This window comes from Enhydra lutris, unplaced genomic scaffold (assembly GCF_002288905.1).
Source record: "Enhydra lutris kenyoni isolate GAN:26980312 unplaced genomic scaffold, ASM228890v2 scaffoldscaffold4, whole genome shotgun sequence".
Taxonomy (NCBI): Eukaryota; Metazoa; Chordata; class Mammalia; order Carnivora; family Mustelidae; genus Enhydra; species Enhydra lutris.
This window is the reverse complement of record NW_019154088.1, coordinates 18,392,145-18,419,350: the sequence shown is the minus strand read 5'-3', so window position 1 is coordinate 18,419,350 and position 27,206 is coordinate 18,392,145. Positions and strand designations below refer to the sequence as shown.

The window sequence follows — 27,206 nt, the reverse complement described above, 5'->3', positions numbered from 1 at the left end:
TCTTCTCCTTTGCTCAGCTTGGTTACTTTCCATTATTCTGCCTTCCAGGTCATTAATTTGTTCCTTTGTTTCATCTAGCCTGCTATTTATGCCATCAAGTGTATTTTTAATTTCATTTTTTGCATTCTTCATTTCTGATTGGTTCTTTTTAAAAAATATAAGATATATTTATTATTTTTCTGACCAAAGTACAATGATTTTTTATTTTTAAATCTCCTTAAATAACCAAAAATGTGTTCAAGAATGTAAAACACAAATAGGAAATTAAACATTAGATGTTTTTACTTCATACCAACTCGACATTTAGTCTAGAAAATAAACAAAAACATGTTGAATGAAGTGTTACTAAAATGCTAACAAAATCATTTTATCATAAACCTAATACATGCACTTCAAGGTTCGACTGCTAGGAATTTTAAGATCAGGTTTTTAAATTTTTTTTTTTTTTTGTAATTTATCCTTTTGGTTTTTGTTTTTCTTTTTAAAAAATTTTTTAATTATTTTTATTAACATATAATGTATTATTTGCCTCAGGGGTACAGGTCTGTGAATTGTCAGGCTTACACACTTTACTGCACTCACCATAGCACATACCCTCCCCGATGTCCGTAACCCAACCACCCTCTCCAACCATCCCACCACCAGCAACCCTCACTGTTTTGTAAGATTTAGAATCTCTTATGATTTGTCTCCCTCTTGATTCCATCTTCTTTCATTTCTTCCTACACTACCCCCCAACCCCCGACTCTGCCTCTCATATTCCTTATATCAGAGAGATCATATGATAATTGTCTTTCTCTGATTGACTTATTTCGCTCAGTGTAATATCTTCTAGTTCCGTCCATGTTGTTGCAAATGGCAAGATTTCATTTCTTTTGGTGGCTGCATAGTATTCCATTGTGTACATATACCACATAATATCAGTTTAATCATTAATAACAGTATATAATAAAGCACAGGAACACATGCCCATAGATGTAATCCTTGCCCCTTCCCCTCAGAATCATGTCAGCATAAAGTTGACAGTTTTGCCAGGCTCTGAATCCCCAGTGACCCCTGTCCCTGGAAGCAAAGAAGATACTCTGTCCCTCAACTCCATATAAGCTATAATAAAAGCCTAAGCTTTCTTACCTTCATAAAGGAAATGGCCAGTTTTTTGATAAATACCGAAACACTCTAGGAATTCACTTTATGAGTTTACTAAACACATTTTGCAAGAACCAACTACACAAAAGTTTCCTTTGAAATTTGGTCTACAAATTCACTTGACAGGTTGGAAATTCAAAACCTATAAGATAATGAGAAGTAGGGAATCCCTAATCCTAACCTGTTGCAATTATTATTTTTTTTTAAAGATTTTATTTATTTGACAGAGACAGATCACAAGCAGGCAGAGGCAGGCAGAGAGAGAGAGGAGGAGGCAGGCTCCCTGCTGAGCAGAGCCGCCGATGCGGGGCTCGATCCCAGGACCCTGGGATCATGACCTGAGCTGAAGGCAGAGGCTTTAACGTGCTGAGCCACCCAGGCACCCCACCTGTTGCAATTATTATTATTATTTTTTTTACCTGTTGCAATTATTAAAGGGATATACACACATACTAAAAAGCTCACAGAAGGCACAAACTAAAAAAGGGATATGCTTTTTGAGTAAAAACAAAGAACTAGCCCATATCCTTCTTTGTTTTTTATCTCTGTGTTAAGGGTCTCACGGATGCCCTCCACTCCAGTGAATTTCTTTGTGATCATTACTTTAAATTCTCTATCAGGCATATCACTTGTATCCATTTCACTTTGGTCTCTTTCTGTGGTATGGTCCTGATCTTTCATTTGGGAGATACTTCTCTGTCCCTTCATTTTATCTAACTCTCTGTGTCTATTTCTGTGTGTTTGGAAAGTCAGCTACATCTCTTGCTCTTAGTGGTAACAGTTCTATGAAGAAGAGGTCCTGCAGCACAGTGTCCCCTCTCTCACAGGACCTGGTGCATCAGGGAGTGTCTCCTATGTATGTTGTGTGTGCTTTGCTGTTGAATCATGACCCCTTTTTTCTTCAGTCCAGTTGTCAGCAGAGGCTGTCTTTGCCCGTTGTGGGTGGGCCCTGAGGTGTGTCTGCTTGCAAAAGGAGACCTCCCCCCACCGCTGCTGGAAGTGATGTCCCGTGAAACACGCAGTTCAGGAGATGTGGGGTAACAGGTTTGCGATGGTCTTTTGCAGGGCCTGACAGACGTGAGTGGGCCTGGGAAAGGTAGATCCGCCCAAGCGTAAGGGGTTGGGGCTTGAGGCTTGATACAAGCATGCTAGGAGCATCGGTGCCGTGTTCTGACCTCCATGTGGCCTCTTTCCTGTCTTTAGTTGTGGAGCTTGTGTTGGCAGACTTCGGGTTGTTTTTTGGGTGATTCATGCTGATATGGGTTTTATCTGTGAGATGAGCCCAAGTTCAGGTCCTTCTACTCCACCATCTTCCCAGCCCTCTGGGTATTAGTTTTGTATCCTGCAACTTTACTGAATTCATTTATTCCGGTCACTTTTTGGTAGAGTCATTAGGTTGTCTATGTATAGCTTCATGTCATCTGCGAATAATGACAGTATAACTTTACCGATACAGATGCCCCTTTTTTCTTCTTCTTGTCTGCTTGCTATAGCTAGGACTTCCAGTATTATGTCGAATAAAAGTGGCAATGGGCATCCTTGTCTTGTTCCTGATTTTAGAGGAAAAGTTCTGTTTTTCACCATTGAATATGATGTTAGCTATGGACCTGTCATATATGGCCTTTGTTATGTTGAGGTATGTTCCTTCTAAACACACTATTGAGACTTTTAAAAATGAATGTTGTACTTTGTACTTTGTTGATGATGTTGTACTTTGTCAAATGCTTTTTCTGCATCTATGGAGGTGATCATATGATTTTTATGCTTTATTGATTTGTGAATATTAAACCATCCTTGCATCTCCAGGATAAATTCTACTTGATTGTGGTGAATGATTTTTTTTTTTTTTTTTTTACAAAATGTCACAAATTTGAATGTCATTCTGATGCAGGGGGTCATGCTAATCCCTATCCTTCCAATTTTAGTATATGTGCTGTTTAAGTGAGCATAGTGAACAAGCCTTTAACATGTAGTTGATGCAGTTTAATATTTTGTGGGGGGTTTTAAAAATTTTTTTTATTTATGAGAGAGCATGAGAGAGAGCAAGTAAGCACAAGCATTGGGGGTGGGGTTTGGAGGAAGGGCAGAGGGAGAGGGAGAAGCAGACTCCCCAGTGAGCAAAAAGCCTGATGGGGAGCTTGATCTCAGGCTCCTGGGATCATGACCTGAGCCGAAGGCAGCCGCTTAAGGACGGAGCCACCCAGGTGCTCTTATTGGGGGGATTTTTGCATCTGTGTTCATCAGGGATATTGGCCTGTGGCATTTTTGTGGTGTCTTGGTTTTGGTATCAGGATGATCCTGGCTTCACAGAATAAATTTGGAAGCTTTCCTTTGTCTTCTATTTTTTGGAATACTTTGAGAATACTTTAATTTTTCTTTAAATGTTGGGCAGAATTCCCCTCTGAAGCCATCTGATCTGGAATTTTAATTTTTTGGTAGTTCTGTTCTTTTTTCTTTTCTTTCTTTTCTTTTCTTTCTTTCTTTTTTTTTTTTTTTTTTTTTTAAGATTTTATTTATTCATTTGAGAGAGTGCACGGCACCAGCTGTGGGGAGAGGCAGAGGGAGAAGCAGACTCCCTGCTGAGCAGGGAGCCAGATCGCAGGCTTGATCCCAGGACCTGGAGATCAGGACCTGAGTGAAGGCAGATGCTCAACCGACTAAGCTACCCAGGTGCCCCTTTAGTAGTTTTTTAAATCCAATTCACTTTTGTTACTAGTGATTGGTCTCTTCAGGTTTTCCATTTCCTCCTGATTGAATTTTGGAAGATTATGTTTCTAGGAATTTATCCATTTCTTCTAGGTTTGTCTAATTTTTGGTGTATAATTTTCATAATTTTTTAAAAAGATTTTTATTTATTTGACAGACAGAGATCACAAGTAGGCAGAGAGGCAGGAAAGGAAGCAGGCTCCCTGCTGAGCAGAGAGCCTGATGCGGGGCTCGATCCCAGGACCCTGGGATCATGATGTGAGCTGAAAGCAGAGGCTTTAACCCACTGAGCCACCCAGGTGCCCCGTCCCTTTCCTATTTTTTTTTTTTTTTAATCTCTATACCTCTGTTTCTGCTCTGATCTTTATTACGTTTTTCCTTCTACTAAACTTGGGCTTTATTTGTTATTTTTCTAGTTTCACTGGTGTGAGATTAGATTGAGATTTTTCTTGTCTTTGAGGCACGCCTGTATTACTATAAACTTCCCTCTTAGAGCTGCTTTTGCTGAATCCCAAAGATTTTGGACCATTTGTGTTTTCATGTATTTTTTTTAATAACTTCTTTGATTGCTTCATTGACCTATTTGTTGTTTAGTATCATGTTTATTAGACTCCCTGTTTTTTTGTGTTTTTTTTTCCCCAGGCTTTTTCTTATGATTAATTTCTATTTTCATACTGTTGTAGTCTAAAAAGATGAATGGTATGGTTTCAGTCTTCTTAAATTTACTGCCACTTTTTTGTGGCCTATCATCTGTTTCAGAGAATATTCTGTATGAACTCGAATGTGTATCCTGCTGTTTTGTATGCAATGTTTGTTGATATCTGTTATGTCTGCTGGTATAAGGTTTCATTCAAAGACATGGTTTCCATATTGATTTTTCTTCCTGGATGATCTATCCATTGATGTAAATGGGGTTTTAAGGTTCCCTACTATTATTGTATTAAGTTATCTCTTTATGTCTGTTAATATTTACTTTATATATTTAGGTACTCCGATGTTGGATGCATAGATATTTACAATTGTTATGTTCTCTTGTTGAATTGATCCCTTCCCTGTTACCTAATGCCCTTCTTTGTCTCTTCTTAGTCTTTGTTGTAAAGTCTGTTTTATCTGTGATAAATATTGCTACTTTGCTTTTTTTTCTTGGCACTTCCATTTGCTTGGTAAATGTTTTTCCATCTCTTCACTTTCAGTCTATAGGTGTATTGAGGTGTGAGCGGTCTCTTATAGGCAGCATGTAGATGGTTTGTGTTGTTGCTGTTTTTAATCAATTCCACCACCCTATGTATTTTGAGCATTTAGGCCATTTACATTTAATTATTGATAGGTATGCATATGTTTTCTGGTTGTTTTTGTAGTTTTGTTCCGGTCCTTTATTGTGATTGATTTTTGGGGTGTGTTATGTTTGGCTTTTTTACTCTCCAAATTTTGTGTTCTTAAAGCAGGATGTCTATTTCCTTCCTTAGGTTAGGGAAGTTTTCAGCTATTATCTCTTCAAATAAGCTTTCTTTTCCTAAAAATAAAATCTTTAAAAAAGAAAGAAATCTCTATATCCAACATGGTGTTTGAACCCACATCCCTGAGATCAGTGTTGCATGTTCTACTGACTGAGCCAGCCAGGTACCCCTCCACCAATGTTTTCTGTCCCCTTCTCTTCTTCTGGGATCCCTATAATGCAAAACTTCACTCGATGTTTTCCAAGAAATACCTTAACCTATCCTCATTTTAAAGATTCTTTTGTTTAGCTTGGGTGCTTTCCATTACGTTGTCTTCAAGATTTTTGATATGTTCTTTTTCATCTGCTAATCTGCTGATTGCCTCTAGTATTCTTCAACTCTGTTTTAAGAGTCTCATGCTTGGGGCGCGTGGGTGGCTCAGTGGGTTAAGCCGCTGCCTTTGGCTCAGGTCATGATCTCAGAGTCCTGGGATCGAGCCCCGCATCGGGCTCTCTGCTCAGCAGGGAGCCTGCTTCCTCCGCTCTCTCTGCCTGCCTCTCTGCCTGCTTGTGATCTCTCTGTCAAATAAATAAATAAAATCTTTAAAAAAAAAGAGTCTCATGCTCTACCGACTGAGCTAGCTGGGCACTGACAACTCTGTTTGTGTGTGTGTGTGTTTTGTTTTGTTTTTTTAAATATTTTCTATTTCTTTTATTGAAGTTCTCACAAAGTTCTACTCTTCTGTCCAGCCCACTGAGCATCTTTACAACCATTATTTTTGGTTCTTTTTCATTTTGCTTAGCTCTGTTTCATTTGGTTCTTTTTCTGTGATTTTTGTCTTGTTCTTTCTTTTGGAGCATATTCCTCTGTCTCCCCTTCTCTTGACTTTCTGTATTTGCTTATATGGCTTGGGTGGAATGGCTGTTCTCCTAATCTCGAAGGAATGGTCTTGTGTTTGTTATCTGGTATGTTGACTTCGTGTGCTTGGGGACTTATGCTGGCTGGTTGGAACTGTGGATGGTGTGGGCCAAGGGTTCTGGGGCTCTTGGTGTAGTGGGAGCCATGGCAGGACAGCTAAAGCCAAAGTGAGTAGACTGTTTGGTCCCTGGTTTCTCTATACAGTGGGTGCCCTGACAGGACAGCTGAGGCTAAAGTAGGTGCAAGCCAGGGTATGCTGAGGCTCAATGCATAGAAGGCACCTTAGCAGGGTAGCTGAGGTTAAGGTGGGTGTTGTCCAGGGTGTCCCAGGGCTCTCGAAACAGATGGTGCCTTGAAGGGTGATAGGAACAGATGCAGTGTGGGCCAAGAGGCCCTGGGGCTTTTGCACGGCAGGCACCCCAGCAGGACTGCTAAAGCTGACGTGGGTGCAAGACAGGGATGCTGTGGCCCTCCATGCAGTGGGGTCCCCTTTCAGGCCAGGCAAAGCTGAAGCAGTCCTGGAGCAGTCTATGCAGGCGGTGCCTGGCAGGGCAGTAGGAGCTGAGGTGCTGTGAAGGATGGGAGGTCCCTGGGTCTCTACACAGGGGGGACCCTTGGAAAATAGCTCAAACAAGTGAGTGCAATCACGGGGGCCCGGGCTATCCACACGGAGGGCAGCTTGGCAGGGTAACTGAAGCTGGAGTGTAAGCCTAGGGTGTTTCAGGAGTCTCTGCTAGAGTCGAGGTGGGGTATAGGCATCAGAAAGTGCCCTGGCAGGCCAGCTATAGTTAGAATGGGCATGGGCCAATTTGTGGTCCCTGGGACCTCCCCACACAGTGTGTGCTGGCAGGACAGCTCTGAAGCGGAAGTGGTTGCAGGCTGGGTTGTCTTAGGGCTCTTCCCACCAGTGGGAAAGCGCAGCTGAATGAGGTTCAAGCTAAGGTTTCCCAGAGTGTTCTGTGCAGGGTGTGTCTTGGCTGAGTGACCAGAGCTGAGGCTGGTGTGGGCAGGAGCCTTCCAGGGTGCCTGGTGCTGTGGGCCCTGGCAGGGTGGCTGGGACAGAGATAGACAGGAGCCAGGTGCTCCCGGGGCACTCCCTGCAGGTCTGGAGTAGACATCCATTGGCAGGTTTCAGAGGGGTCTGCATCCCAGGGGCCCTGATAAGCTGCCCGAAGCTGAAGTGGTGTGCACCTGGAGTACGCCAGTGTGCTTTGCGCCTGGGTCACTTTGGCATAAATGCTAGAGCTATCGTGAGCACTGAGTCCCGGTATGCACTGGCTGTGTCCCTAGTGGAACAGCTGGGGCTGGCATGGGCTAGGCCAGGGGCAAGGTGGTTAGGGTGCCTGGACTATGCACTGGTCTATGCTGTCAGGGTGGAAGGCAGCATAAATGGTGTCCAACAGCCCCTACCCTCGGAGAGTGTTCTAGCAGCAACCCTGCTGTTCGGCAGTTTTAGGGTTCGCTCTTGTATATGCTAGTTGCTCTCTTAAAATGCTAGGTTTATTTTTTGTGCCCAAGGACAGAGGAATCTGTTCCTGGTCCTTCAGTATTCCTCTCCACAGACCCTTCATTCCTGGGTCCCCATTTCTCTTGCTGTTCCCTTTTGCTCTTCTCCTGTGGTGCAGAGGCTGTTCAGTTGGCCCTCAGGTCTTCAGGAGTTGCGCTATAAACAGATGTAATTTGGTGTGTTCTGTGGAGAATGTGAAGTCAGGGTCTTCCTACATCATCATCTTGGATCAGATCTCCCCTGGCTGAATTTTTTATGCTGGCCTTTTTTTTTTTTTTTTTTAAGATTTTATTTATTCACTTGACCAGAGAGACGCAGCGAGAGAGGGAACACAAGCAGGGGGAGTGGGAGAGGGAGAAGTAGGCTTCCCACAGAGCAGGGAGCCTGATGCGGGGCTCGATCCCGAGACCCTGGGATCATGTACTGAGCCAAAGGCAGATGCTTAAGGATGGAGCTACCCAGGTGCCCCTTATGCTGGCTTTTAAGGGCAAGGACTCGGTTTCCGATTTCCTATTTCTGGCTCTCCTAGGATTAAGTCCCACTGATTATTTTGAAGCTCCCAAAGTAAATCCCCATTGGTTTTCAAAGCCGAATGTTAGGAACTTATCTTTCCAGGGCAGGTCCCCAGTGCTAAGGGTGCCTGGTGTGGGGTCTGATCCTCTCCCTTCTCTGTGCTCGTGGTGTCCCTCCTGTTCGTGGTTAGTCCTACCAGGGGTAGGTTGTCTCCATACCTCCTACCCTTTTTGATGTGTGGCCTTCCCTGTAGATAAACAGTGGAGGGTCTCTTCTTCCCGTCTTCAGCTCATTTTCAGAGCTCGTTGTATAGATGGAGCAGGTATCTCATTGTGTCTGTGGGTCAAGGTGAGCTTGGGATCCTCCCAATCCACCATCTTCTCTGACTCCATTTAATGTTGGCTTTATATATCCGGTTGCTCCTCTACTGGGTACATAGACATTGACAATTAGGTCTTCTTATTGATTTAATCTCTTATTAGGTAAAGTCCTTCCTTGTCTTTTATTATAGCCTTTGTTTCAAAGTCCACTTTGTCTGATACAGGGATTGCCACCCCAGCGTTTTTTGTTTTCATTTACATGGAATATCTTTCTCCATCCCTTTGTTTTTTAATTTTTAAGTAATCTCTACAGCCAACATGGGGCTCAAACCTAGCCCCGACACCAAGAGTCACACACCACCCTGACTGAGCCAGCCAGGGCCTCATTCTGTGTCTTCAGGTCTGAGGAGAGACTCTCAATGGGCAGCATGGAGACGGGGCTTGTTTTTCATGCGTTCAGTCCTGCTGTCCTTTGTCCGGCTCCTACAGCGCATTTACATTTGAAGTGCCGATGGACAGGTACTTATTGCTAGTTTGTTCACTGCTGATTGTTTTTGTAGTTCCTCTCTATTCCTTTCTTCTTCTCTTGCCCTCTGACTTTATTCAGTGTTAAGCTTGGACTCCTTTATTTTTTGTGTATTGTAAGTTTTTGGTCTGTGGTTAGCAGAGGTTCCTGTGTAACGTCCTGCAACAGTCTGTATTAAGTTTGATGGTTAAGTTTGAACACATTCTAAAAGCACATTTTATTCCCTCCTCTAAGTTTTATGTAATATCCATGACCTATTATACATCCTTTTTTATATTCCTTGAGCAACTTATGTAGATATAATTTATACTACTTTTGTGTTTTAATCTTTATACTAGCTTAATTAGTGATCTATTACCTTTCCTGTGTGTTTGCTTTTTCACCTGTGAAAAATTTTCCTTTCATAATTTTCTTCTAGTTTATGGCCTTTTCTTTTTCACTTAAATTTAAAGTCTCTAACCTTGCTTGTAAGGCCGGTTTAGTGGGGATGAACTCCTCTCACCTTTGTTTGGGGAAATTCTCTCAGGAACTTGCCTGGCATCTTCCGTGCAGAGGCCACACTCAGCTTCTGTCACGCCCCGGTGTTTAGTATGCGCTCTGCCAGGCACCCAGCTCCCGCCCAGTTCTGAGTGATGACCTTGCTGGGTGGAGTACCCTTCACTGCAGGTTTTTTCCTTTCAGCATTTTGAGGATATCAGGACAATCCCTTCTGGCCTGCAGAAATGTGTACTATCCTTTCTGGTAGTTTTCAAGATTTTTCTTTGCTTTTGTTGTTCTGCAGTAATATTTTTATTTACCCTTAGTGTTCATCGTATTTCCCAAATTTGAAGATTCATGACTTTTATTAATGGTTTCCAATCATCATTTTAACATGGTCTTGCTCCTGTAATACAGTTTTTCTTTTACTACTAGGCATACACTGAATCTTCTTATTCAATTTTCCATCACTACTGCATTCAGGGTAATTTCCTTAGCTTCATTTTTATAGTTTATTCACAGTCTCTCCAGTTCTATGTACTATTTAATTTCTATACCAACTTTTTAATACTGAATTATGAAGTATTTTTCATTTTTGGAAGTTCTCTAGTTTTTGTTAGCTTCCTTAAGTGTCTATCACTTTATTTTTATTTTATTTTTTTTAAGATTTCATTCATTTATTTGACAGGGAGTGAACACAAGCAGGGAGAGCTACTGGCAGAGGGAAAGGGAGAAGCAGGGTCCCCGCTGAGCAGGGAGGCCGATTGGGGTCTCGATCCCAGGACCCTGGGGTCATGACCTGAGCCAAAGGCAGATTAATCTACTGAGCCACCCAGGTGCCCCTGTCTATCACTTTAAACACGCTTTTTTGGTAGTCTCTGTTTGGTAAATCCATTATGTAGTCCTCGGGAGGGGGAGTTAATCGTGCTCTTTATTGCTTTCTGACTCTTACTCACGGAGGGCTGTTTCCATGTGTGTTCTGTAATTCTGAACCATGAGTGGAACATCACTGTGGTTTTTGTATGTGTGGATCTCGTACAGCCTGAATTAAAGCACACCTATCTGGAAACAGAATGTAATTCTCTTTTCTTTTGCCAAGTGCCACTCAAATAATTCTCAAAATAACGCCCAAAATAAATTCACAGGCTTCTGAGGCCATGCAGGTAGTATAATTTTGAATCTCAAGTAAGTCTGTGCCCACAAATTCTAGGAATGACTGACTCTCTGCACCAAGAGCATAAGCTAAGACAAGTACAGTTTATCCTTTACTGAGGGTGAGTGTCCGTAAGAATCCTGGCTATGCGCGTGGCTCTCAGTCCAATGCCCCCGCTTGCAGAAACCTAAGACTTCACGTCCTGTGCATGTGTAACCTTTGAAACACAGGCACCTGGTTCCAGAAACTAGGAACGGTCTTTACACCCAGGCAGTCATGTCATCAACCAAATATGTGGCTCTTTTATTTCCTGTTGTCGGTCCCTGGGGATTAGTCTCACCATAAACTCTTTCAGTACCAGTCATGGATTTCAAAGGGTGTTTACCAAGTTTATCCAACTTCCCTTAGTTTTGTAACTAAGGCTTTCACACTGTCTTCCATAACTGCTAGAAATTCAAGTGTAGAAAGATGTATCTTCGATTATGTCAAAAATCTTTTTGACATTAAGTTATCCAAACTGGATGTAACACTCCAGCTGTGATCAGTTTGATCCATTCCGAACAATACTTCGTCTTCTGGACACTACATATCCACCAGCTGTTTTTTTCTCAAATTGTATCACACCTCATGGGCACCATTTTATAAATAAGGAAGCTAAAGCATATCAGCTTAAGGTCATAGGGCAAGGACCAGGACTAGAGCTTGGATCTTTTAAGTGTCAGCTTTGGGATATTTCTGTAACCTGTAATGTGAGAGGTAGGGAAGATGAAGGCCTAAGGGAACATTTTTAAGTACCTCCTACGTGCTAGTTCTGTAATATCAAAGATACCTGATAACTGCTGTGTGAGACATGTCTTACTACCCCATTTTCATAGGTGGGGAAATTAAAGCTCAGAAAGTTTAAGTAATTTCCTTAAGGGCATTGTATAGTATTAGACCTGAATTTACAGTCAGAACTGACTATAAAAATCCATCTTCTGGGATGCCAGGGTGGCTCTGGTGGTTAAGCGTCTGCCTGCTTCTCCCTCTCCTTGCCGCAGCTGCCCCCTGCTTGTTCTCTCTCCGAGAAATAAAACCTTTAAAAAAAAAAAATCCATCTTTTCCCCTCTATACTAGGGGTCAGCAAACTTACTCTGTAAAAGGCCAGATAGTAAATATTTTAGGCTTCATGGGCCACATGGTCTCTCTCACGACTACACAGCTTTACTATTGTAGTGTGAAAGTAGCCACTGAGAAACATAAAATGAATGAGGATGGCTGTGTTCCCATAAAACTTTATTTACTGAAATTTGAGTTTTATATAATTTTTATGTCACAAAATATTTTTTCAACCAAACAAAATACGAAATGCATTCTTAACTCACGGGCCACGCGAAAACAGGCCGCATTTGGCCCATGGGCAACTGGTCTGTTACCCCTGCTCTTCACCCTCCACCTTCTGCGAAGTGGGGCTCTGCGGTGTCTGTTTCACACGTTCCTTTACTGGGTGAAAGACATGGGGAAGGGAATGAAACAGGTTCTTCTTCGGACGTTCCATGACTGAGGGGGTGTTGCTGCCCAAGTTCCTCATGCAGTTGTTTGTCTTTTTTTCATGTCCCTCCTTAGCCTATCTTCAAAATTGTGCGCTCACTTAGGAAAGAGCACGCTCTTCTTATTTTACAATTTCCTTTAGTCTTTAACAGTCTGGTCTAGTAGGTGCTCAGTATTCAATGATAAATATTCGATGCCGCCAAACACTATTGTATTTTCATTCACAGAGTCTCCTTCACAGACTCTTTACATAGTCAATGGGCCCAACTTATAAGCAGTTCGATGAATGAAAAGTAACACAGCAGTCAGGCCATATGTAGGATTTAACAATATTACCACTACCTTTTAATTTAGTGTAAGGGACAATTATGAAGAATATTCTTGGCCCTACTGTTTTGTTTCAGTAGAGTTATTTGCATGTGAATGTTAAGTCTGACATTACTTCTTCCCCTAGAACCACTTTGGTGACCTGGATGGTGGCCATTACACTGCTTTCTGCAAGAACTCAGTGACCCAGGCCTGGTATAGCTTTGATGACACACGAGTCAGTGAGATTCCAGATACTTCAGTTCAAACTGCTACAGCCTATCTCCTGTTCTACAGCTGCCAGCCCTTTTCTATACCTGTAACAAAATGCAAGAGCTAGGAAAAAGGGTATTTCCTGGAAACTGCAAAACAAGCGATCAGAAACTGTTACTTAAGTTTTGCTTTGTCATTAAACTCTTGCAACTTACTTGCATCACTGGCATTTTTAAGTCTTTCTGGTATATTATGTGCCCTTTTACATAATAAGGCTCTACGACAGACAGGTTTGGGCTTACTGAAAAAGGCAGCATGAAAATGATGAAATGCTACTCGCTGGGGGCCTTCAAAGCACTGCAAATTATGTATAAATTTCAGGTTTCAAAACTCGATGTTTATTTAGGTGAAATTTTTTATCCTAGAGTATCTCAATTATATATATCCAACAAATTATTTTCCAAAGAGACTTCATGGAGCTAAACCAAAGTAAGTTTTGTTCAAGTGGCTCTGTGACCTTAAGAAATTAATCAGACCACTTAGTCAAGAACTCTAATCAGTCTCTTGAAAGGCTGCCAACCTCACAATTCAAAACCCATCCCTTCCTGGACAGTCCACCAGTAGTGACATCTTTCAGAAGCACCTTTTACAATCTTTTTATATGGAGAGTTTTTATTTTATAATTTTTATATGGAGAGTTTTTATTTCATCTATAGCAACTGAGTCCATGAGGTAAATCATAAATTCTATCTCTTTGAATACATCATTTTGTAAAGATGTGGTTCTTAATGTAGTTCACTTTGCAGTCATGCTGACTCCTGACTTTCTATTTTAACTCTGACTTTCAACCCTGAGAATCCCAAGTGCTATATGCAGTTTTGGATCAAGTTGAAGGCAGAGTAAAGTCAGGTCCTAATGCAACAGTATAGGTGAACTAAACATTCAATCAATACAGTAGGATAAAGTGTGTGTGTGTCTAAAATGGTTTGCTAATATAAAATTAAAGACAGAACACTTACAGGGTTTTAAATTATTTTTCTCATTAAGATTTTAATGTAGGTGTAAATGAAAATTCTCATTTTAAAAAATTAAAGAAAAGTTTCCATTTATTTTTTTAGAATAAAGATTTAGTGCACAAATACAGCCCAAAGCCAACAAAAAAATAGCCTTGCCCTGTCATTTCCCTAAGAAAGCACTGCAGTTACTCAGAATAGGCCAAAAGAAAAACAAACAATCCTCTGAGTTCTAGGCTTCACAAAAAGACCACATATTATATTATGTACATTGATTTGATGTGCAAGTGTGCAATAAATATATACACATACATTCCTATCTGCTTTACATCATTCTAGAGTATTCATAGATCAAGCTGGGATTTAGAAATGTGAAAAGGCCATAACAGTGAAAAGGAAAATAAAGATATAATGGTTTTTAGAATAGAATGCTATAGAATAATAATGCTTAGCTAGTTAAGTACTTTAACTTTGGAGCAAACTATAAAGGTTTTGAAATAAATGGTACCTGTAAGGAGTGCTTACTGCGATACTTGTTAAATATTATTAGTCAGTTTTTCGATAATAGCACTGACCTAAAAGATATGGTGATAGTAACACAGCCCTCACTGTCCTAGAATTCCTCTACAGGGCCAGCTACAGCTATCCAGTATCTTTGTAAGTATATCAAGAGTGGTGTTGCGCAGCTTCTTAAAAGACAACTAGCTTAAACCTACTTCTCTTTATGTGGCTACGTCAGTTGCGCGTGGTCCCAATGAAGTATAAAAGAGGATATAAGCTGCCGAAGACTTCACAGAAGAAACCGAGATATCAGAAACTTCGTGATCATCGAATTTAAACCACCGCTGTCTTGCTGCATTTTTACAATAGGCGGTGTAGTGGCCTCCATCCAGCCCACCGTAGTGATTCTGTGCCAAAAGAGGTTGAAAATCAGTTTGAATTATTCAGAATATGTTGATAATTTAAAACTTTGTTCTTAAAAAAAGCTTTGTTCTTTTCCTATGAAGTAAGGAACCACTTGAACCTCTTCTTTGTAAGCAAAATATGAAAATATTAAGTTCGACAAGATACTCACTGAGACAGAAAACAAATTATATTTCTTCAAATTGTTCTTTGGACCAATAACATACTGTGACAAGTCAAGATTTTCTAGGGGGAAGTCCACAGAGGTCTGTAATTTTTGTTTCCACCTGCCATCATAGGAAAAACTGCAGAGCAAAACATGACAGCAATTATACCAACAGACCAAAAATCTCAGAAGGATTCTTAATTCATTCTTTAACATTCTAGATTTTTAGCCAGGACCATAAACCATTTCAAACACACTCGGAATTTCAGTAGTGGAAGGACCGCAAAGACGTGTGTCTTCATTTCTACTTTACAAACGAGAAAACTGAGGCATACAGATATGACTTGCCCTAAGTCAAATAGCTAAGGGGAGTAAAGACAGAGTCCTACTCCTACCTTGGTCCCTGGATCTCTAAGCCTTTGGGTCTACAAAGGCAACATGCTATGATGTCCCATGTTTATAATGCTAGTCACTACACAAGTACAAAAGAAAGACTGAGGAGAGCAGCTCTACATTTAAGATGGTACTACTGGGGACACTGGAGCTGGAAACTGCAAGCCCGCAGATTACACAGGACCCCCTGCTTCTCAAAAGTTAGTGTGACACTGCTTTGTTTTACAAAACAATTGGATTAGTACCTGTTTTTGCGAACCAAAAGAAATCTAAAGAGGCTTTCTGCCTTTAAGAAAAAAGGGGAAAAGCTCAGCAGCCTGTGTTTTGCAATACGCTGGTGGGGGCAGCAGACGCCCTGGCCCTGCCAAGCAGCGGGAGTGGCACCACCAAGCTTCCTGCCTGGAATATTCGGCATCAAGATGCCACCGCTCTGAACTGTTGGCATCTGTGTTGTATCTTGACTTACTCTGTGCATCTGTTTGCAAGATATGTCCTACGAAAAGCCCAAGAGAAGGTTATTTTGGGGGTCTGGAAATGTTCAAAGAGTTTCCATATAAATTAACCGCTTCTTTGCTTTTTGTCATTTTGGCTTACGAAAGATTTCACAGGAATACGCTTTCTGCATAGCAGGGGAAAACTGTAATGGCATTCCACTGTCCTGACTTACTCAAAACGCCAAAATACTGGTATGTTATAATATTACATATAATATGTATTATTACAATATTGAGTTAATTTTCAAACTGAATTCTGAACCATTTATATTTTTAGATATTCTGCAAAGAATATGCGTCATTAAAAATTTTAAGAGAACAAATGTATAATCATTTAAAGAATGTTTCTCTATACCTCTACAATCCTCAAGAGAAAAACTGATGTAACAAGCTTTTGTTAGAAAATTTACATGAGGAATTTGAACACATCAATGCTGAAATGATCATATCTGCCAAAGAATCTTCAGTAATACAAAATGAAACAAATAACAGAAATGCTTTCTTTGAAACAAAAATTACAGCTCTCAATAAAAAGATGAAACTTAACAGTTTTTAAAAATAATGACTCATAGTTATTACTCCATGGATAGACTATATATAAAGACAAAAAAATCCAAAAGACTGAGACATGTTTTACAACTTTCTGCTCTTCATCCTTCTATTAGGTTTTTCTCACAGGCTGGAAAAATCTGGACAAAAAGGTCTGCACCCAACACTGGCATCTTTAACATCTTTAAGGCTACATTTTAAAAACATCCTGTATTTCAGGGGCACCTAGGTTAAGTGCCTGACTCTTCATTTCAACTCAGGGTCATGAGGTTGAGCCCCACCTTGGGCTCCATGCTGATGGGGGAGTCTGAGACTCTCAACCTTCTCAAGACTTTCCCTCTGCAGGTACATGCTCGCTCTAAAATAAATCTTTGAAACAGTCTGTATTTCATTTTCAGCACATGATTAAATCTTTTTTAGTTTAGTGTTTGATAAATTTTATTGGCTATTTTCATTTAATGTTTTATAAGGATGTAAAATTCTACATTTGAAATGCAGTAATTTCATTTATTAAAAATTGAAATTAAAAAAACTGAAATTACATGAAAGAGTCATGTTAACATTTTGCGCTGTTATTGCAAACACTAAGTTAAGGAACAAGAGTCTCCTCATTTCTGCCTTATTTCCCTAACGAGATAATTTTCCTTTGTAATGCATCCTTAGCAGGCAGTACAACAAAATTACTCAAAGGATTTAGAATTCCTTCATCTAATATTATAGAAAAATTTGTTTCCTTTACCGTTTCAGATGCACTAAAAGCACAGGTGGCAGTTTCCAGATTTCTATCTTTTTTAAAGAATCCCGTCGAGTTCTGCAATGACTGCAATAAAACCGATTGTTATCTGTGAGCTTCTCTTCTTTGGAAAATAATCTAAGGCAATCCTGGAGGCAAAAACAAGTAGTAGTTACTCATTAATTCATTTCTTCACAGTATCACTCGGCATCTACTCAGGAAATTACTCTGCGGGCAGGACAGATCCAAGAGTGAACCAAGAAAACAGTCCCCTCATAAAGGTTTGGGCCTAGTGGGGAACCCCGAGGAAAGAGCCGACAGTAGGGAGAGTGCAGTGCGTGGTGAGGGAAGCAGTCCTGCGTGTCTGCCCTCTACCTGATGCCTCAGGAAGTCTGGCTGGAAGAAAGGACATTCTCGAGAAAGCAAACACAAACTTATCAACAAGCTAGCTAAATTCCGCTAGTGTGAGGAAAAGAGCTATTTATTTGATCCCCAGGTAGAACAAATTCTTATAAAAGTGAACCTAAATTAGAATCAATATACAATTTTCAAACTTCTTCAAAGTGTAAAGTTTAAAAACCATCAATTCTAAAAGAATATTTAATAGGAAAATACCTTTTAAAAAGGAGAACTTTAAAAAAAAAATCTTTTAAGTTTTTCTAATCAGACGTAATTAAAATTTATGTGAGTTTTACCTATAAAACGTTTATGTAAAGAGTAAAGAGCAGAAATTGCTGAATAAAGTATATGTTTGTATGCATATAAACAGCATTTATTCAAAAATCATTTTCCCTCAAGCTTACCTGTAATGTACATTTACTTGTAGAAGCTAAGGGTAGAGACAAATACATGAAGGCCTCAAATGTCCTAGACTTTTTGTGACAGGTGAGGCACTGTACCGTGGATTTAAACTGGCCCTGAAAAAGTGCGACAATAATAGATTCATTGAGCTGCTTGTGTTTCTGCCAAGCATGCTCTGCAGCTTTAAAGTCATCAAGATGATCATTATTTTCTTCTTTATGTCTCTTCCGATTATCAGCCTGGAAATAAGGATTAATATTAAAATTTATATTACTATCTCAAAGTCAACATTTAAATACAAAATTGAAAGACTATATGGCATATACTTTGCAGATTTAAATATTTCTGCCTCCTTTCATGAAGAAGTTCTAATCTCATTAAGTACTACAAAAAATTCTAGCTAAAAACCCTCCCTGCAACCCTACTGTATCAGCACAGTATGACTTATTTTATTAAATATTTTACATACTTATTTGAGTGTGTGTGAAAGAGAGGGAGAGAGAATTTGAAGCAGACTCTGCACTGAGCACAGAGCCCAATGTGGGGCTCGATCCCACAACCATGAAATCATGACCTGAGTCAAAACCAAGAGTCGAACGCTTAACCAGCTAAGCCATTCAGGCGCCTAGCAGGACTTATTTTATAAAACAAATTAAGAAAATGTATTTTATTAAGGGATGGGGATTAAGGAGTACACTTGTCATGATGAGCACTGGGTCATGTATGGAAGTGCTGAATCACTATATTTTATACCTGAAACTAATATTAACTAACTGGAATTAAAAAATTTAAATAAAAATGTATTTTATTTATGTTGAAAATTTTACTTTTCAAGAGATGATATCCTAGATAGAATTTTTGTTGTCCTAAGCTCATGGATGAATACACACACATACTTTATATATATTCATATATACATGTACACAAAATATATATTTACATGTACATGTATGTGTGTATATATCTATATAGATATGTGTGTATATATATATATGTTCAGTGGTAATAGTGATCCCAAAGGGATTTGAAAGATACGTGCCTCAGTAACTTTTCATGTGAGTCCTCTGGTTATATGAGGTAATTCTTATTTTAAGAAAGAAGGATAAAAATATCAAATACAAAAAATATACAAAAATACAATGATAAGACATTCAGGTGGTCTACAGCTAATCTTTTATAAAATTTGTGTTTATGATTTACTTTCACATACATGTGGTCACAGTTATCTCTTTTTTAATATTTTTAATTTCTCATGATACAGCCTACCATTTTAATAAGCAAATATAAATTATATATTTCTTTTAAAATATTAGAACTATCAGATATATTTGTTTTACAGTTCCCTGCCTTAGTACAAAGTCACTAGATTTGAATAAACTAGCACTGGACAATTCCCAACTACAATTTTGAATTGCTATAAAAATTAGTGTTGATGGGGCGCCTGGGTGGCTCAGTGGGTTAAGCAGCTGCCTTCGGCTCAGGTCATGATCCCAGGTCCTGGGTTCGAGCCCCACATCGGGCTTTCTGCTCAGCGGGGAACCTGCTTCCTCCTCTCTCTCTCTGCCTGCCTCTCTGCTTACTTGTGATTTCTCTCTGTCAAATAAATAAAATCTTTAAAAAAAAAAAATTAGTGTTGAGCAACCCTAAAGAGTCTTTACAACTTAGAAAAATCAGATTTCTTACTTTATTTAGATCTTCATGGAGACCATCCATTAGGAACAGAAGCAGTTCTTGTGAATCTTGCTGGCTATATCCTGCAAACTGGTCATTGATCTTCCCAATGGTGATTTTAAAGTCTTTTGGACTGATATACCTGTACTGTCCGGTCCACAGGGCTTTCATAATTATGCCAAATTCTTCAGCCACTTCACCTTTATGCCCCAACAAATTTGACCTTTGCAAATAAAGTTAAAAAAAAAGGGTTTTTTGTTTTTTTTTTTTAAGTTAAGGTACAGTGGGTTCCTGAGATCAATATTAAATTCTTCACATACTGTAACCTAACACTATTTATTTATTCACAGGTTTATTACCAAATACTCATCTGAATCTTACTTTGATTATACCCTGCCACAACTTGCTCCTTTTGGGCTGTGAACCCTGCCCTATCTCTTCCTCCTCCTCAAAAGACTCTAGTTTATGACGGAGGTTCTGCCTTCATACACTGCTCCTCTCCTGTCTGTCCTTTACGAATCAGAGGTGGCTTTTCTCACATTTTTCTTAAGAATAAAGATGTTTTTTCCCCTTTCCTAATTTGACTTCTCTGAAGCTGGTTAGTAAGGAAGTGTTACTTAGATCACCCCTTTAATACTACATTGCAACAAGTAGGAAATTTCTTTACCTGTTAATATCATCCTGGTAACAGTTTCGGTTGAAATAATCAGCCAAATGTGGAGCATTACATAGGCACTGCAGTATCGAGTTCATATAACAAGTATTTCCTAAATTACGAAGTCCAGTGAGAGCTGGTCCAGATCCTCCAAAAACAGGATTGAGGTTCCGAATCTGAGAAGCAGAAAGCCTTGTGATCTCAGCTTTAGGATAGCATGTTGGCCTGAGGAAAAAATGTACACAATGTCTTAAAATGCACTGCATCTAAAATTAAGGTTCATACTACAAATGGTAGCCAACAAGTCATAAGGTACTAGGCTTTACAACACATTTATTATTTAGGTAACACCGGTTATATTCTGTGACCCTCCCAAGAAACAAGTACCTTTAACCTCTTACGTGCATCTATGGTTCTTACACCCTGAGACAGATTCCCTGGCTTCTCATGAACAGGTAGTGTCTTCTGGTAGAGGAGGCTCTTTCGAATTCCTTTAAATAATCCTAGGAAGTTTAGCATTACCGAATGTTGAACTCAACCAGAATGCCAAACAAAAACTAAAAAGTTTATTACTGTGGAATAGATATCAAAAGAGGCAGGGATTATTTGGGTACCATTACCTGAAACATAAACGTGTGCTGACAATGTGGTAGCCACTGGCCACAGGGAGCTATTTAAAGTGAAATTAAAAATTCAGCTCCTCAGTTACACCTGCTATAATTCTAAATAACCACTACCACACTGAACAGCACTGGACTAGAGAATGTCTTTAAGACTTTTGTTATGTAGTGTATTGGACTTATATGCAGAGCTTCTAGAACTGCTACAGCATTAAGAAAAATCTTATTTTTTTATTATTGATTCTAAGCGTATTTTCAATCCTGAAAGAAATATTAAGAAAAGATTAAACCATGTTTCAATCGGCTTTTCTTTACATGTGTTTTATGCTTAAGCTTCATGCTTTACATGAATGCTCAGGTATGCATTCATGTACTCCTCTGTTGCATACATATAAAAATACTGCATGTGTGATTGTTTTCAAAAACTTAAAATCTTCAAGTTAACAAACTTTAATAAGAATGATGATTCAGGGGTGCCTGGGTGGCTCACTGGGTTAAAGCCTCTGTCTTCGGCTCAGGTCATGGTCCTAGGGTCCTGGGATAGAGCCCCACATGGGATTCTCTGCTCAGCAGGGAGCCTGCTTCCTCCTCTCTCTCTGCCTGGTTCTCTGCCTACTTGTGATCTCTGTCATACAAATAAATAAAAATCTTTAAAAAATAAAAAAAAATGATGATTCAATAAAGATTTAAATCTTACCATTTTTATTTTTTTTAAGATTTTATTTATTTATTTGACAGAGACCGTGAGAGAGGCAACACAAGCAGGGGAAGTGGCAGAAGGAAAGCAGGCTTCCCGCTGAGCAAGGAGCCCAAAGACGTGTGGGGCTCCATCCCAGACCCTGGGACAATGAAGGCAAATGCTTAACGACTGAGCCACCCAGGCACCCCTCTTACCAGTTTTAATAGTGAGTCCTAATATAAACTTCCATCTATCCCTTTCCCCTAAAGTAAGCATTAGAAGTGATAGGCAGATTTGACAATTATCTTCTCATAATCCTATCAAATCAAGCCAGGAGCATTGGAGAGATCACACCAGGAATACATCTAAATGAGATATTGGTTTGGGAAAATTAATTGAACCTACTGATCAATCACTACTTTGAACAGCAGAAATGCAATGAAGAAAAAGGGAACAGAGTAAGGATGAGGAGCTGACACACACAATACCTGTTATTCTAATACTATTTAAGTTTGCTTCCACGGTACAGGTGAAGTTAAAAAAAAAAAGTTTGGAATTTGAGAGCTGCAACAAGACAAACTCAACAATTCCTCTTTAGAGGAATTTAGGGACCGGGAAATTTATGAAAAACTTCTAGGTAGTCTATACCATGCTGCCTTAAAATATAATAATGTATATTCTTTTATATCCACAATAATACTTAATATGATAATCTTCCCTGATATATTTAGGTTAGCATTTGAGATAAAAACCAAGGAATGTAATCCTCTCATTTTTTCCCTCTGTGCTAAGTAACAATGGCCGCTATAGCCATCCTCAGAAATTTCTGACTCCCTGCTATTAATAAACTGGTATGTTTAGAGAAAAAGCTTTCAATATAGCAGATTATTCTAGTTCTAAGAGTTAGGATAAACTTACTTGTTTTCCCGATTAACTGCTGGAGTTACTGTTGGCTTCCTCTTCTCTTCCTCTTGAATGGCCTGGGTTATATCTGGGGAGGAGTAGGAGCGCTTCAGTTTGGAGGGTTCCCTATCCCGCTCAGCAGGAATCTGTGGCTTGGCTTTATGAGTTGGAGGGGTGGAAGGAGGTGCAGATGAAGGAGCCATTTCCGGCGGATACATATGAACAGTGTTGGTGGGTGAATGATAATAACGAAAAGTTCCAGTGATTGGGTCAAGAAACTTAAATGGAAAAGAGACGAAAACAAAAAACACGTCAAAGAACAATGACCATTACAAACAAAAAAAACCACTCAAAAGTATTCCACTGCTAAATTTACTTTTGATTAAAATAATTTGATAAGATGGTAGTAATTACTTCTATAATAAAACTTCCAAAGAACTTTAGGTATTAAATAAACTGTTTCTAAATGACAAATGCCAGATATGCTCTCATATACTGTAGCCAGCAGCTCAGATTGGATATACTTAGAAATCTAAACATGCTGTAATTAGGGAAATGAGCTATATCTTCCATCATGAAGAAACAGAACTGACTCTGCATTAGAGAGGATGTAGAATAAACCAAAAAAAAGCTTTTTAAATAAGAACACATGACCATGTTATTTATTTATGTACTAATTTTGAGTTTTACCTTGGCCCAGCCTGAAGGCAGTCCTGGTACGATCCTTCCCATTTCTTCACTTCGTGCTCTTGTCAAAGGCTCTCGAGCCTAGTTTAAAAAAAAAATAAAATAATTAAAAAAAAAATAAATTGTGCCATATACAAACTTAAGCTACCTGTCCAAAAAATCAAAAAGCCTTGTGTTGGCTGCCCTTAATATTTTTTATTTTTTTAAATTTTTATTTTTTTAAAGATTTTATTTATTTACTAGACAGAGATCACAAGTAGGCAGAGAGGCAGGCAGAGAGAAAGAGGGGAAGCAGGCTCCCCGCTGAGCAGAGAGCCCAACGTGGGGCCTGATCCCCAGACCCTGGGATCATGACCTGAGCTGAAGGCAGAGGCTTTAACCCACTGAGCCACCCAGGCGCCCCTCCTTAATATTTTTAAAATCAAGTTTAAAAATGAAGAACTAACTACTTGTGGTTTCAAATTCCAAATATGGCTTGCAAAAGGAAAAGAAATGTGTGTATGCACAAGCCCATAATGATGGTGGTTTTTAAAGTTTCCTTAAAAACAAACAAACAAACACAAAGACAATTTCACTGCTAGCTATCAACCCAAAAGAAATGAAAACATATATCCACACAAAGATTTGTATGCAAATGTTCCCAGAAGCATTATTTATAAAAGCCCAAAAGCAGCAGAAGCAAACCAAATATCCATTAACTGGTGAAGGAATAAAATGTGGTATATCCACGTAAGGGAATACTATTCAGCAAATACAAAGGAATAAACTGATACACATTATAACTGGATGACTCTCAAAAAATTATACTAGCTAAAGACAAATGCAAAAGACCACACACACACACAATTTAAATGATATGCCCAGAAGTGACCTAGCTATGGAGACAGAGTAGATCATGGTTGTCTGTGGCTTTAGGACAAAAGGAATTTAAAATGTTCTAAACCCGGGTTAATACTTGTTTTGTAATTTAAACTGCAATCACTGAACTGTAAACTAAAAATGGGTGGGTTTTATGGTATGCAAGTTACACCTCAATAAAACTCAAATAAAAACAAAGGCAAAAAATATATAAGACCTAAATATTTTTAAAATTGTGATGAAGTACACATAGAACAAAATTTGTCATCTTAACCATTTTTAAGTGTATAGGTTAGTGGCATTAAGCATCATTTGCAGTGCTGTGCAACCAATTTCAAGAACTCTTCTTCATCTTGCAAAATGGAAACTATGCACCCAATTAAACAACTCTGCACTTCCTCCATCTACCTGGCAACCACCGTATATAAATGGAATCATACAGTATTTGTCTATTTGTGACTGGCTAATTTCACTTGCAAAATGTCCTGAAGATTCATCTATGTTGTAGCATGTGTGAGAATTTCCTTCATTTATAAAAGGCTAAGTAATACACCACTGTATGTATATACCACATTTATTTATATATTCATCTGTGGATGGATATTTGGGATGCTTCCATCTTTTGGCTATCAGGCTATTGTGAATAATACTTCTATGAACACAGGTGTGTAAATATTTCTTCCAGACCCTGCTTTCAATTCTTTTGGGTATATAGCTAGAAGTAGAATTGGTGGATCACATAGTAAGGTCTAGGTATTTTCTAATTTCATAAAATGAGTAGAATATACTATTATACTTTAAACAGGAAGATAAACATCTACTCCTCTTAGCATATAAATGGCTCAATCATGTAAAAAAACAAACAAAAACACAGTTATGGAAGATAAATCTGCTTTTCCTTAGAAAGCAGACCTTAAGATAGAGGATGACAACATGGTAAAGATGACCGCATGGTTATAATCCATAGGTTCCCCCAACTCAACAAACTACCACTTACTTTATTTCTTTCAGTGTCTTCTGTATTCTCTCTAAAAGTTCCAGTTTTCAGAATTCCACTTTCTGGTTGTCCTTTAATCTTAGCAGGCTGTAAAATTATTAAAATTTCTGAAGTGAAAGAAAACTCAAACTATCCTCCATGATAGACTTGCCTGTCAATCACTAGCTAATACAAGTAAATCCATCAGAGTGAAAATATAATAGGAGAAAAAAATGAGATCTCTGAAAAGTTTATTTAGTTTTATTGTCAAAGTAGATATTTTTAATTAAAGGTGATAGACCCCATGTGGGATTTCTCAACACTAAAGATAAAGGAGAAAATAAACTGATGAATCAATGCGGTGGGAGAGGGAAGTGTGCAAGTCGCAGTGGAGAGGGAAGCACTGATTCATGATACATGGCCAAGTGTGTTGCTGGTCATTGGTGTATATTCACCATGACCTCCTTTGAACACTGTCTTTTTTTTTTTTTAAAGATTTATTTATTTGACAGAGATCACAAGTAGGCAGAGAGGCAGGCAGAGAGAGAGGAGGAAGCAGGCTCCCCGCCAAGCAGAAAGCCTGACGTAGGACTTGATCCCAGGACGCCGGGACCATGACCCAAGCTGAAGGCAGATGCCCAACCGACTGAGCCACCCAGGTGCCCCTTGAACACTGTCCTTTTATTTTAATCTCACATGATTTGGTTGCTTTCAAAGTGGTCATGTTCTCCCAAAATGAACATATTGAAGAGAATGAATAGATTATGGGATATTCATACAGAACAACGTTCAAAAGCACAAAATACATTCCTCTTGGAATCTATCATAGGTTCCTTTAAAAATTCACTTGAACTTTACAGTTTATTTAAAAAAATAACTATGGTAAAATAACACTTCTAAGTATTTGTGACAATTTTAATAAAATTTATTCCAGAATAGATTACATATTTTGCTTACTTTTAAAAGAGCATACAATATGTAATATATATGTATATAATAACTTTTTTCAATGTGTTATATATTATAGGAAACATCAAAGACTAATGTGATTATCTCAAGGTTAGATTTGTAGAGCTATTTAGATTTGTATTTGGCACCTATATCGCTTCTCGACCTTTTGACTAAGATCAAGTGTGGCACCTATACTAAAAGGCCCCAGAAACATGAATGCTTTAAGTTGTAAGGACTGTCTGCCTCTAAGTGAAGCAAGATAGAGAAGAAGTGGCTTTGGAATCTTACTGCACATGGGCTCCTATGCAGAATACTTAACCTCCAAGCTTCAATTTTATTTCCAAACTGAATACCTCATGGACTTATCATTAGAAGGATAAGATAATGTAGGAAAAATACTTGGTGTATAATAGCTACTCAATGAATAATATTTAAACTGTAATAGCTCAACAATTCTGAGTCTCCCATGAATAAAGTGAGATAGCATTTTAGTACATGGGCTTCATTTCTCTAACTTTAGGTGTTTAGAAGGCTTCTGTATGATACTGACACACACACACACACACTTTTTTTTTTTTTGAGTGAGCATGCATAATGTGAGTGGGGTGGGTGAAGGGCTGAGGGAGAGGGAGTGAGAGAATCTTATGCAGGTTCCATGCCCAGCACAGAGCCTAACGTGGGACCCAATCTGACGACCCTGAGATCATGATGTGCACAATGCCACTCAGGTGCCCAGAGAGCTTTATTTTTGATAGTTAAGGTTACTAGGTAAGTGTCCCTGGATAAGTATGTCATTAATATGAATTCTTAATTCTGGTCTGTGCCTGAACTGGTGCTTCAGAAGTTATAAAGATTGACATTCTGTAAAGACAGTATTTTGCCTTCTATCTGAAGTCATTTTTACACTACCAAAAATGTATTTCCATTTATGTGTATATAAAAAGGGCTATAACTGTTACTGCTATTATAAAAACTTATTTGTTGTTCAAAAGGGAAAAGCACCGTTAATTGTATAATACAGGAAAAAAAAATAAAAAGCACATATGGTATCATTAGGTTAAAGAAGAATAACAATGAAAAATGTTCCCCCAAATTATGGGAGTCAATCTTGGGCAATAGCCAAGGGCAGAAAAAGGCAACACTAATGGGATTATTGCCAGTATTATTGACTAGATGAAGCAACAAACAAAATGCCATAGACATGACCACAAAAAATCACTATACACAAAGAGAAATGTTAAGGCATTTAGATGTCACTCATTTTGGACATATTCTAAGCAGATACAAGCTCTATCATATACACATTTGACACCTAACTCCTTCACACTGAGAGGGAGGTTATATTTCACATTTTTCTAGATAAAAATTTTTTTTCTAGATAAAAATAATTCCATAAAAATGAA

General features: G+C 38.8%; 2 protein-coding genes across 2 annotated transcripts in view; one reads left to right on the top strand and one right to left on the bottom strand.

Moving 5' to 3' along the window:
* The window catches only part of LOC111140703 (ubiquitin specific peptidase 50), a 34,615-nt gene extending 21,737 nt beyond the window's left edge, over nt 1-12,878 (top strand). Inside the window, exon 7 of the mRNA XM_022492909.1 lies at nt 12,687-12,878. Coding sequence (XP_022348617.1) covers nt 12,687-12,878 — 192 coding nt within the window. The remainder of the gene's footprint in view (nt 1-12,686) is intronic.
* An 897-nt stretch (nt 12,879-13,775) lies between these two features.
* LOC111160514 (ubiquitin specific peptidase 8) overlaps nt 13,776-27,206 on the bottom strand; it is a 72,473-nt gene continuing 59,042 nt past the window's right edge. Inside the window, exons 12-20 of the mRNA XM_022523668.1 lie at nt 24,874-24,960; nt 23,022-23,099; nt 22,347-22,609; nt 20,142-20,354; nt 19,487-19,697; nt 17,806-18,042; nt 17,009-17,151; nt 14,840-14,972; nt 13,776-14,672 (exon numbers count right to left, since the gene is read on the bottom strand). Of these exons, the coding sequence (XP_022379376.1) occupies nt 14,487-14,672; nt 14,840-14,972; nt 17,009-17,151; nt 17,806-18,042; nt 19,487-19,697; nt 20,142-20,354; nt 22,347-22,609; nt 23,022-23,099; nt 24,874-24,960 (1,551 nt within the window). The 3' untranslated portion in view covers nt 13,776-14,486. The remainder of the gene's footprint in view (nt 14,673-14,839; nt 14,973-17,008; nt 17,152-17,805; nt 18,043-19,486; nt 19,698-20,141; nt 20,355-22,346; nt 22,610-23,021; nt 23,100-24,873; nt 24,961-27,206) is intronic.